General features: G+C 42.4%; 1 protein-coding gene across 1 annotated transcript in view; it reads left to right on the top strand.

Annotated features, from left to right (window-relative positions):
• TRPM1 (transient receptor potential cation channel subfamily M member 1) overlaps positions 1-6,991 on the top strand; it is a 63,775-nt gene extending 56,784 nt beyond the window's left edge. Inside the window, exon 25 of the mRNA XM_018065916.1 lies at positions 5,416-6,991. Within this exon, the coding sequence (XP_017921405.1) occupies positions 5,416-6,673 (1,258 nt within the window). The 3' untranslated portion in view covers positions 6,674-6,991. The remainder of the gene's footprint in view (positions 1-5,415) is intronic.

Genomic DNA, 12,919 nt, shown 5'->3' with positions numbered 1-12,919 from the left:
AAAAATGCATTTTGGTTAAACTACTTTCAGGTTTAGTGGTATAAGATTCAAATTTAAATCCTCTAGGTATTAGATATACTGAGATACGGACAAAAATATTTGAAGATCTGCAACCATTATGACCAACCTAAATAGCATATTTAAAAGCAGAGACACTACTTTGCCAACAATGGTCCGTCTAGTCAAGGCTATGGTTTTTCCAGTAGTCATGTATGGATGTGAGAGTTGGATGGTGAAGAAAGCTAGGTGCCAAAGAATTGATGCTTTTGAACTGTGGTGTTGGAGAAGACTCTTGAGAGTCCCTTGGACTGCAAGGAGATCCAACCAGTCCATCCTAAAGGAGATCAGTCCTGGGTGTTCACTGGAAGGACTGATGTTGAAGCTGAAATTCCAATACTTTGGCCACCTCATGTGAAGAGCTGACTCTTTGGAAAAGACTCTAATGCTGGGAAGGATTGGGGGCAGGTGGATAAGGGGATGCCAGAGGATGAGATGGCTGGATGGCATCACCAACTCGATGGACATGGGTCTGGGTAGACTCCAGGAGTTGGTGATGGATAAGGAGGCCTGAAGTGCTGCAGTTCATGGGGCCACAAAGAGTCGGACACAACTGAGCAACTGAACTGAACTGAACTGAACCGAACCACCTCTACCCGTATGGTCATGTCATTCTATACCTGTTCAGCAACTAGAGTTCAGGGAATCCTTTCACTGAAAGTTTTTAAAACTAAACTGAAACTGCAAGTACAACCCACAGAAAGCATCTATAAAAGAAAAGAAAAAGTGATAGACTGGATTTCATCAAAAGAAAAAACTTTTGCTCTACAAAAGACACTGCTATGACAATGAAAAATGAGGCACAGACTGGGAGGAAACACATGCAAATCACATATCTGCTGTAGGGCTAGTGTACAGTATATCTAAAGAACTCTCAAAACTCAATAATAAGGGGGAAATGATCCAATGAAAAATGGGTCAGCAACTTCCCTGGTAGTCCAGTGGTTAAGAAATCGCAATTCTAATGCAGGGGGTGCAGGGATATTGCATGCCATAAACAAGACCTGGTGCAGCCAAATAAATAAACAAACATTAAAAAAAAAAAAAGAACCATACACCAAAAGAAAAAGTAGTCAACTAACTGTATGATAGCTTTAAAGAGAAAACATGACCTTAGGATTACGACATTATTGGAAATATGTCTTCGAGAGGAAATCGAATTTATTTCATGGGTAAGCTGTGGACCTAGAACAGTTTTTTGTTCTGTGCTGAAAAGAAAACAGAATTAAGATGCCAAAAGTCAGGAAAGTCCGTACCTCACTGTGAGTTTGAGTTCTGTTGTAAACGATGGATTTCTCTTATATGCTCTCCTGCCATTCAGTGTGTAGAGATGGGACCCTTTCCCAACGGTTTCCTCCGTCCCTTCTCTTTCCCCTCCTGAAATGGAAACCCCCCCTTTGATTTCCATATATGGATGTCAAGATTTGTGAAACACACTTAAGTCATCATGTTATAAAAGTTACAAGTCAAGGCTGGAAGGGGAAATAGTTTTCCAAGTGTCCTTTCTGTTAAATCATTTCAGAGAGAAGTGAATGGCACCTGGTTCTCTCTTCCTTCTTTCACACATGCTCTAAAAACTCAATACAACTTTCCTTGATTTGGCATAAAATATTCTGTCTCCATGCTGTAGCTATTTAAAAATGAGCTTGAAATAACATTCTATTTAGCTACTTTTTTATTGGAGTATAGTTGCTATACAACGTTGTATTTATTTCTGCTGTACAGCAAAGCACATCAGCTATATGTATACACATATCACCTCTTTTCTGGATTTCCTTCCCATTTAGGTCACTGCAGAGCCTGAGTAGAGTGCCCTGAGCTGTACAGTAGGTTCTTGACAGTTATCGATTTTGAAATAATATTCTTAACTTAAACCACATCTTGAAGCTTTATTTCCTCCACAGCTTCAGTTAAGGGAGTGGCTACAGTAGGGATGGGGCATTTCTGAGACACCTAAAGAGGCTTCTTACGCACAGTGGGGTTATCTAGTCATCACAGGGGAGGAGGGATGGTTAGGGAGATGTCAGGGTGACAGAATCAGATGAGTCTGAGGTCTCCCTTTTCTGAGTGGCTGGTGATGCTGTCTTCTGGATTAGGTCACACAAGGGATAAGTCAGGCAGAGAATTAGAAAAGATTTGAGAAGATACTTATCTCTATTTTACCAGCTTATTTATTTTTAAAAAAGTTTGCACAGCTGCTTCATCTCAAAATTCTGTGTTTGTTCAAGGATCTCAAGTCTGTTCCAGAGGCAATGTGATTTCTAATACAAAAAGAATGAATCCTCGTGGCAATGGATTTGAAGGGCGTGAGAAGACATGACATTTAACAGAGAAAATTTTAAGTTGGACTTGAAGTCATGGAAAATTAGGAGTGAAAAGTTCTTCTGTTGGTCCCTGAAATGCAGGAGGAGAAAGAACCCTTAGAAACTGTAGTCGGGCTCCCTATGGTTGTTGTAGTTGTTTAGTCGCTAAGTTGTGTCCAACTCTTTGCCACCTCATGGACTGTATCCTACCAGGCTCCTCTGTCCATGGGGTTTCCTAGGCAAGAATACTGGAGTGAGTAGCCATTTTCTTCTCTAGGGGATCTTCCTGACCCAGGGATGGAACCCACATCTCCTGCTTGGCAGGTGGGTTCTTCACCACTGAGTCACCAGGGAAGCCCAATGGTAGGGAAGCTTGCTTTTTTTTTTTTAATATTTATTTATTGAAGCATAGTTGATTCACAATGTTGTGTTAGTTTCAAGTGTACAGCAAAATGATTCAGTTTTATATATATATATATATATATATATATTTCAGATTCTTTTCCTATAGAGATCATTGTAAAATATTGAGTAGAGTTCCTGGTGTTACACAGTAGGTTTATCTTGATCATCTATTTCATATATACTAGTGTGTGTGTTAATCCCCGTAGGGAAGCTTCTAAAGGAGGAAGTCACATCTCCTCATACATGGTGAATTTGGTGAAATCGGTCCTCCTGGTGGCAAACTTCCAGGAAGCCAGATCCTTCCTGCTCAAATGATGTGGTTTCCTAAGGGGCATAAAAATAGTTCTCTCCTCACGAAAAAAATTAAGAATAGAATCCAAGGACCCTCCCACACATCAGAGCACAGCTGTTCAATGCGGCCAACAGTAGAACCTTAGCAGGTTTTAGTTCAGGCAACATTATGATTTCACAGGCTGTTGCCTGATCATCTAAGAATTAGAAGAAAATCCAAAAGCAGGTATTTATAATCTGCCATGATCTTCCTTACAATCCCATAAGGGAATACCAATTATTAAATATAGTTAACAATTTAAGTTCATTGGTATTTCTCAGATAGCTAAATGACTACTTGTCCCTGAAGTAAAATATCTGATAATCTGAACTTAATTATTTTTGCATCAAAAATTATTTCATTGAAGTATAATTGATGTATAATATTGTATTAATTTCTGCTTCAAAGTGATTTAGTTACATACATATATATATTATTTTTCATATTCTTTTCCATTATGGCTTACCCAGGATATTGAATATAATTCTCTGTGCTATACAGTAGGACCTTAATTGTTCATACATCCTACGTATACTAGTTTGCATCTGTTAATCAGAAACTCCCAAACCTTCCCTCCCCACTCTCTCTCCCCCTTGGTAACCACAAGATCTGTTCTCTAAATCTATGAGTCTGTTTCCATTTCATAGATAGGTTCATTTGTGTCGTATTTTAGATTACACATATAAGTGATATCATTTGGTATTTGTCTTTCTCCACATGACTTAGTTCACTTAGTCTGATATTCTCTAAGTCCATCCATGTCGCTGCAAATGCCATTATTTCATTCTCTTTTATGGCTGAGTAATATTTCTTTGTCTATACATACCACATCTTCTTTATCCATTCATCTGTTGATGGACACTTAGGTTGCTTTCATGTCCTGGCTATTTTAGTGCTGTTATAAACACAGAAGTTCATGTATATTTTTGAATTATGGTTTTCTCTGAATATATGCCCAGGAGTGGGATTGCTGGGTTATATTGCAACTCTATTTTTAGTTTCTTAAGTAACCTCCATACTCTTCTCCATAGTGGCTGCACCAACTTACATTCCCATTGACAGTGTAGGAAGTTTCCTTTTCTCCACACCCCTCTACAGCATTTGTTATTTGTATACTTTTTGATGAGGGATATATTGTCTGGTGTAAAGTGATAGCTCATTGTAGTTTTGATTTGCATTCCTCCAATAATTTGTGATAAACCTAAACTTAACTATTAACAATGTATTTTCTGAATCCCCTGAATTTCAAATAAGGATTTGAATGTATTTATTTTGTCATTGTAACCATTCCTTGCTGACAGCTATACTCAAATCTCTCAAACCTAAGTGCTAGTGTCTTCCTTTATCATCAGAGGCAGTGTGATGGGCCAGCTAAGACAGCAGAGCTGGAGCTCATGTTGGAGCCCCAGTGCCTGCCAGCTGTGCATCCTGAGGCAGATTACTTGCCCTCTCCTTGACTCTATTTCTTCATGGGTAAAATGTTGTTGTTCTTCAGTCACTAACACTTCAGCAATCCGATGGACTGCAGCTGCTAGACTCCTCTGTCCACGGGATTTCCCAGATAAGAATACTGGTGTGGGTTGCCATTTCCTTCTCCAGGGAATCTTCCTAACACAGGGATCAAATCTGCGTCTTTCTACATTGGCAGGCAGTTTCTTTATCACTGAGCCACTTGGGAAGCCCCATCAATAAAACGGGGGTGTTGGAAAGACTGCCTGCCTCATAGGGCTGCTGTGAGATTAAACAACCCTAGAATAGGAACTCGGTGAGTACGTATTAATACATATATAAGGTACTTAGTGTGATGAACAGAGAAGGCAATGGCACCCCACGCCAGTACTCTTGCCTGGAAAATCCCCTGGACGGAGGAGCCTGGTAGGCTGCAGTCTATGGGGTCACTAAGAGTCGGACACGACTGAGTGACTTCACTTTCACTTTTCACTATCATGCATTGGAGAAGGCAATGGCAACCCACTCCAGTGTTCTTGCCTGGAGAATCCCTGGGATGGGGGAGCCTGGTGGGCTGCCGTCTGTGGGGTCACACAGAGTTGGACCCGACTGAAGTGACTTAGCAGCAGCAGCAGCAGTGTGATGAATGGTAAAGAGCACCGTATGTGTTAACTGTACTTCTGTTGTTTCCTGATGTTCCTCAGGGTAATTTTCAGTGGTTATATTAGGAGTGTGTGACGTTTAAAAATATGTCCGAGTCCCACGATTCCCCAAAGCCTGAAAAAATCATACAACAACAGTAACATTAATTTTTGGTTTTAAGCTTTAGTTCATCTCGGGGTAATACACCTGTCCCTTTGTATTTACTAGAGTTGAAAACATGTCCATGAGGTTGGAGGAAATCAACGAAAGAGAAAACTTTATGAAAACTTCCCTACAGACTGTGGACCTTCGCCTCTCCCAACTGGAAGAACTATCTAACAGAATGGTGAACGCGCTGGAAAACCTGGCGGGAATCGACAAGTCTGACCTGATACAGACGCGGTCCCGGGCCTCCTCGGAATGTGATGCCACGTTCCTTCTCAGGCGGAGCAGCATCAGCAGCGCCGATGGCTACAGCCTGTACAGGTACCATTTCAATGGGGACGAGCTGTTGTATGAGGATACCTCCTTCTGTATGCCCCCGGGGGCAGCGAACAGGAAAAAAGCCGGTTCCTTCCGTGGGAAGGAAGAGAAGGACCAAAGGACGTACCTGGCCCCAGAGCGCCAGGGCAGCCTTCGCCTGCCATCCAGTACCGGCGCGCCAGCATCCCCAGACCGAGGTCAGCTTGCCTCCGACAACGGCAAGAGCAGCTCGGAACCGAAGTCAGGTTCAGATACTGGGATTTCCGCTGAAAATGATGAAAGGCAGGTAGTCTCTAAAAAAGAAGAAATGACTTCCCCACGTTTAAGTCAAACAGATGCTATACATGGAGAAAACAAGTCGGATTTTCAAAAAAGCACTCAGCTGACAGTGGAAACCACAAAGATAGAAGGCACCATTTCTTATCCCCTGGAAGAAACAAAGCCAAGCCGCTATTACCCTGATGAGACGTTCAGCGCTTGTAAAACGCTTAAGTCCAGAAGCTTTGTGTATTCCCGGGGAAGAAAGGTGGTTGGCGGGGCTAACAATTGGGGTGCAGCCGGGGACCCAACATGCCCCTCGACAGTTCAGCAGTGGACCACGGAATGGAAGTATGAAGTTCAAAAGATTATGCGTTCTCGGAGCACAGAAATACCTTCCTTTTCGTCCGAAGCTGCACTGCGGGCTGAGCATTGTGGACATTTCACAGACAAGGAAGATGAAAACTGTGTTTTTAAAACAGCCCCTCAGATCTCTTGCTTGTCTTTTACTGACAGAACTGACAAGGAAAACTTACTGTCTGTGAAAACACACCAAACTTTGGGATTCCCATCTTCAAGGTCAAAAAGTTTACACAGCCGTCCTAGGAGTGTGAAAGCCCTCCAGGGCAACTTACACAGACCTGGACATGCCAGCAGTGTAAGTAACTTAGTAGTTGTGTCTGGAATTACAATGGAAGACCCCAAGGTTCAGCAAGAGAAGACTTCCTCAGAAACAGAGTGCTAGTGTGTTTTGTTTCTTTGGTTTTTACATCAGAACCACAGATGAGCTCCATCTTGGTCATCTAGACATCATCAGTTTCTGAAAACATTTTCATTAGAGATCTTTGACCATTAATTTAATTTACATTTTGATTAATTTAAAATGTAAAGGCACTAAACTTTAACTAATAGTTTGGTAGCATATGTTAGTAAACTTAGTTTTTTTTTTTAGATGGAATAGGATCAAGAAAAGTGAAGACCCCAATTGCTTAATCAATAGGCAAGAGCCTATGAGCTCTTTGGGGCTTCCCAGGTGGCTCAGAGGTAAAGAATCCACATGCCACTAAAGGGAGACCCAGGTTCAATCCATGGGCCGCGAAGATCCCCTGGAGAAGAAAATGACAACCCACTCCTGTATTCCTGCCTGGGAAATCCCACGGACAGAGGAGCCAGGGGGCTGCAGTCCTTGGGGGTCACAAAAGAGTCCATCATGACATAGCATCTAAACAACAATTACAACAATCTCTATTTCTGAGGGCAACCAAAAACAGACAAAGACATGCTTTTGGGTGTCACCAATAGTTTATTTAAGGGAGTAAGCAGCTATGTGAGAAAGAGAAATGAAAGAAAAAGCAAACATGAGAAAAGGAGGGGTGGAAGAGAAAACAACCTAAGAGGTGCAAGAAGGGAGGACTGGAAAGGGGACTTAAGTATCATATCTTCTTTATGGGTTTTTGTTTTATGTTTTCATGTTTTAAAATTACACAATAAGAAGAAAAGGCCACGATTATATCAGAGGTCACACTGTAATAGGGTAAGGTGACCAATAGTTTTGTTAATGTGTAAAAATACTGTCCCATATGAATCTTCTTGTTGTCATATAGTCCTGGATGCCAAATACAAATTAATTGTACTTCTGTCTATTGCAATGGTCTGTGTAAAGCTGTGGCTAAAATCTAAAGGATCCATGTTCGAGGTGAGAGTTCTCAAGAGTGTCAAAGATGAGTCACAGCTAAAAACAAAAGGTAAGGCTCAATTTGGAATTTCAGACATAACATTGCCGTAAAGTGGCAAAGAGTTGGGGAGAGAGGTAGAGAGAGAGACACAGTGCCGTTGTGCCAAAGGTACTGATCAGAGAGACTCTGGAGGCTGAAGAAGTTCATGCACAGATCAGAATCCCTGAACTGGGCTGGATTTACCAGAAAGCACTGCTACACCATTGCATGGATGATGGGACTTTGACATTTAATAAATGATAACATTTATTTAATAAAGAAAACAATTGCTTATCTATTGCTACATTGAGATTGTTCAATCAATCCTGCTCCCTGTGTTATTTGACCCAAGGATAAACCCATTTTATTTGGCCTCATTCCTAATTCTTTGCGTTGGATGCCCAGAAAATTTTCAGCCCTTTTAGTTCAGTTCAGTTCAGTTCAGTCTCCAGTGTTGGAGTTTCAGCTTCAGCATCAGTCCTTCAAATGAATATTCAGGACTGATTTCCTTTAGGGTGGACTGGTTGGCTCTCCTTGCAGTCCAAGGGACTCTCAAGAGTCTTCTCCAACACATAGTTCAAAAGCATCAATTCTTAGGCCCTTTGCCACACCCTAAAATAAAAAGTGTTTCTCAGAATAAGCTGGAGAACGTCTGACAGCCCTAGAGAACAGGTTTGAAGAAGGCAAAGCTTCTCATCAGAATTCTCCACCTGTCCACTCATTACACCTGTCGCCTTTCTAGGTCCCTCCTACCTTGCCTCAGGTGTGGGGCCTGAATCTATCCCCAGGAGTCTCACTGAGTCTCCTGTTGACATACTGGAAAGGGTAGCTATTCCCTTCTCTAGGGATCTTCCTGACCCAGGGATTGAATCCAGGTCTCCCACATTACACGTGGATTCTTTACCATCTGAGCCACCTGGGAAGCAATATTTCTAATTCTGGTTTACCTAATTTATTCATGTTTCCTATCATTTTCTTTGTGTCTTTAGCTCCATGAAATGCTGGGTGTTTTTTGATCTGTATGAAGGGTATGTCTTCCTGATGTGCTTTTACCGTCTGTAGGAATGCTATTCTGATCTTCTTTTTTATTACAATACTTGTCTATGGGATTTGACTTCCATGCTTTCCCTTGATTAGTGTTATGTGAAATAGGTTTTCTCAAACTTTTTGAAGACGGCAGTTGTCAGGATAGCTTTTCTAACTTCACAAGAGAACCTTCTTTATTTTCACAGTCTGGCATTAAAATTTTGTAAAAGCCAGGGGACTTCCCTCGTGGGCCAGTGGTTAAGAGTCCATGCTTCCACTGCACAGGGCACAGGTTCAGTCCTTGGTCAGGGAACTAAGATGCCCTGCAAACAACAAAAAAAATTGTAAAGTCAGCTTATTTTCAGAGATTCCTGGTCCTCCATCTTTATTTGGACCTTCCCTTTCCTTTGTCTTGACTTGGCTCATTTTGCTTCCATGCTCAGCAGTCTGTTCTTGGTGTGGCTCCCTTTCTTTAAAGGAAGCACAGGTAGGTCAGTTTCAAGAGTTCCTCTAGCAGCTTCCAAAGTTCTACCCCTCAGACCTCACCAGGAGCCCCTGCGCTCCCAAAACCATTCTCTACTTCACTTGCTCTTCTCCACTTGACTGGCCAGGCCAGTAAATACCTTCTGGCTATTTGGGAATTCTCCAGATGCCTCACTGATTCCCTTTGCTGATATCACAAAAATCTTCTAAGTGCTGTGGTTTGCTCCTACTTACCTATATTTTGGAAATCTTGGGGAAACTAGTTCACTTAGATTTGTGGTGAATGTTGTCCATGGGGCTTCGGTTTTGCTTTATAGTTCCTCTGTCTGTTTTCCAGGGGAAACTGAAAAATTATTCTGCTGTTGTCATCTTCCCAGAATTCCCCCTCAGGAAAAAGATGTTTTAAATGTCTTAATAGTTATCTTCAAGGGCTATATACTCAGGTAATGGCATAGTTTTGTAGATGTTGTTGTTGTTTAGTTGCTCAGTCATGTTCTGACTCTTTGCGACCCCATGGACGATAGCCCACCAGGCTCCTCTGCCCATGGGATTTCCCAGGCAAAAATAATGGGTGTGTTGCCATTTCCTTGTACATAACCATCATAAAACTACCTCTCCCCGACTGCTTCCACCATCACTTTCTGTTATCTGGACTCTTCTAATAGTCCCCAACTAGCATTGTTACGGAAAGTGGGGTCTGGCTGCTGGCTGCTCTAAAGTCAGTAAAGGGGCAAGGTTGGTGGGAAGTTTGCTTTATTTCAGAAGCTGGCAATGTTGCAGGGGGTCAGGGGGAGAGGAGACTCCTGTTCAAAGGCTGACTCCCACCACTGACAATTAGTGGACAAGGGCTTTTCTAGGCAGGAGGGGGCTTCATGCAGAAACAGTACAGGCAGCTCTGACAGTCATCTTGAAATCGGTCATGAGTGGTCTGACCAGTGTCATCTTGATAATTTTGAGTACAATTAATCTTCAGTCCTGGAGTTGGTTTGTTCCCATTTCTTTGAGGACAGTTCTCAGAATTGTGGCAGCTTAGGTCATGAATACAGTCTGGTTGTCATGTATTGATAGTTAACCTCTTCTGCCTGGTGGGGGTTTCAGTACCTGTAAGACAGTTCATGGGTTTGAGCAAGCTCCAGGAGTTAGTGATGGACAGGGAAGCCTGGCATGCTGCAGTCCATGGGGGTCACAAAGAGTCGGACACGACTGAGTGACTGAACTGACTAACTGAAGACAGTTCACGGGATATGGCTCAGAGTATCATCTATAGCCCCTGAGGAGGAACTAAAGGTCCTTGACTGTGCTTAATGACTAAACTGTTATTATTTTGTCCTGTTTGACTGTTTTCCTTTGCTTCTGAATTTTCTCACCTCTCTGATTAAATATATTCTTTGACTCAAGTTTTTTGACAGGCAGGAGGCAGGTTTAGGGCATGGGAGGTGGGGGAGAAGCAATGTAGGGTCCTGTTCTATTCAGTCTCACAGCTTCTACCATTATGTACCTCTACAGTGGTGTGTGTGTGTGTGTGTGTGTGTGTATTTTTAAATGTCAGATCAAGTCATTCTCAACTCAAAGCATCACAAAAGCACCTGAACTTTCAGAACCTATGTGATCTGGCTTGTTGATTTTCTCTGACCTCTTCTCCCACTGGATTAGGCTGCTCTGAACACACCAGACAAGATCTCAACCCCGGGCATTTGCATGACTCTCTCCTCTTCCTCCTGATTTCCACCTGGGTTGCTCCTTCACTCCCTTCAGTTTCTGTCTGCTCAAATGTCATCTGATCAGAAAGACTTCCCTGATCACACTCTATCTCCCACTGAAAAAAAGCCCTCATCCTCTTCCCATATTTTTCAATTCATGGCACTTGTTATACATTAATTTTATGTATCTTTCCACCTGTAATGAAAGTGCCAGGAAAGTAGAAACTGTCTTCTTAGTGACCCAAGTAGTTTTTAACACAGAGTTAGCAATCAATAGGGCTTCCCTGGTAGCTCAGATGATAGAGAATCTGCCAGCCAATGCAGGAGACCCAGGTTTGATCCCTGGGTCGGGAAGATCCCCTGGAGAAGGGAATGGCACCCCACTTGCCTGGGAAATCCCACAGACAGAGGAGTCTGGCAGACTACAGCCCATGGGGTCAAAAGAGTCAGACATGACTGAGTGACTAAAGTGCATCCATATGTAGCAATCAATACAAATTTGGTAACTGACTGAATGAATATATACATTACCTAGCACATAATAGGTATTCAAAAAGTGTTAGTGCTTTTTCTTCCCCTCTTCACAGGGAAAAGGAAATGGTCTGCAGGGAATACCACTATCCCCCACCATTTTTGTTCAGTCACTCAGTCATATTCAACTCTTTGTGACCCCATAGACTGCAGCATGCCAGGCTTCCCTGTCTTTCATTATCTTCTGGAATTTGCTCAAATTCAAGTCCATTGAGTCAATGATGCCATCCAACCTTCTCATCCACTGTCACCCTCTTTTCTTGCCCTCTATCCTCCTATCCTGCACAATAGAAGAACCAATACAAGAAACAGAGTCAGAAAAACAGGAGGACAAAAGAGTGACATTAGAGACAAAGAAGGAGATAGGCAGCTATTTCAAAGGTACAGAGTATCAAGGAGACCAAGACTAGTGCTTGGAATTGCACTGATTCTCCCAAAATTCAGACACTAAAGCTGAAGATCAGTGAGTGTATTTGAAGATAGGAGATACCTCTTTGCGAGGTAATTAATGTTAAATGAGTTCATAAAGGCTGGGATCCTAATCCAACAGGATTAATGAATGCCCCTATAAGATGAGGCACCAGGAACAAAATTAGGTCATTTGCAGATGTGGACGGACCTAGGGTCTGTTATAGAGTGAAGTAAGTCAGAAAAACCAACATTGTATATTAATGCATATATGTGGAATATAGAAAGATGGTACAGATGAACCCATTGCAGGGCAGGAATAGAGATGCAGACATAGAAAATGGACATGTGGACACAATGGAGGGGTGGCTGCATTGGGAGGGTAGCACTGACACATATATACTGCTGCTGCTGCTGCTGCTGCGTCGCTTCAGTCGTGTCTGACTCTGTGCGACCCCACAGATGGCAGCCCGCATATATACTACAATGTGTAAAGCAGATAGCTAGTGGGGAGCTGTTTTGTAGCACAGGGAGCTCAGCTCAGTGCTCTGTGATGACTTAGGGGGTAGGATGGGGAAGGTGGGCAGGAGGCAACAGGGAGGGGATATACGTAAACATATGGCTGATTTGATTCATGTGCAGCGTAAACCAACACATTGTAAAGCAACTATACCCCCCAATAAAAAATTAACTTGAATAAAGAAGAGGCACCAGAGTGAGTTCTGACACCCTGCACCCACCCACCACCCATCTCCCACTGCTCAGCTCTCTTCATTGTCTGCAAGCCCAGAGTGCTCTCACCAGAATTCTATCTTTCCTACTTGATCTTGGGCTTCCCAGCCTCCAGAACTGTGAGAAATAAACTGCTGTTTAAGCTGCCCAGTCTGTGATGTTTTCTTATGGCAACCCAAGCACACTAACACAATTAGGTATCTGAAAAAGTCCTAACATTTAGGGTAGGTCAAGACAAATCTGGAAATCAGTTTTTCAGTTTTTAACTTGTATGGTCACTTAATAGAGTTGTAGATCCTAAAACTTGTATGGCAAAGCCCAAGTCACAGTAAGCCATTTCAGCATAAAGATCCATACATTCCTTGCAAAGCCTGTGTGGGAAAACAATCCATTTTG

This window comes from Capra hircus, chromosome 21, assembly GCF_001704415.2.
Source record: "Capra hircus breed San Clemente chromosome 21, ASM170441v1, whole genome shotgun sequence".
NCBI classification, from domain to species: domain Eukaryota; kingdom Metazoa; phylum Chordata; class Mammalia; order Artiodactyla; family Bovidae; genus Capra; species Capra hircus.
Note: the sequence above shows the minus strand (reverse complement) of the source record. Positions and strands in the feature narration are given on the sequence as shown.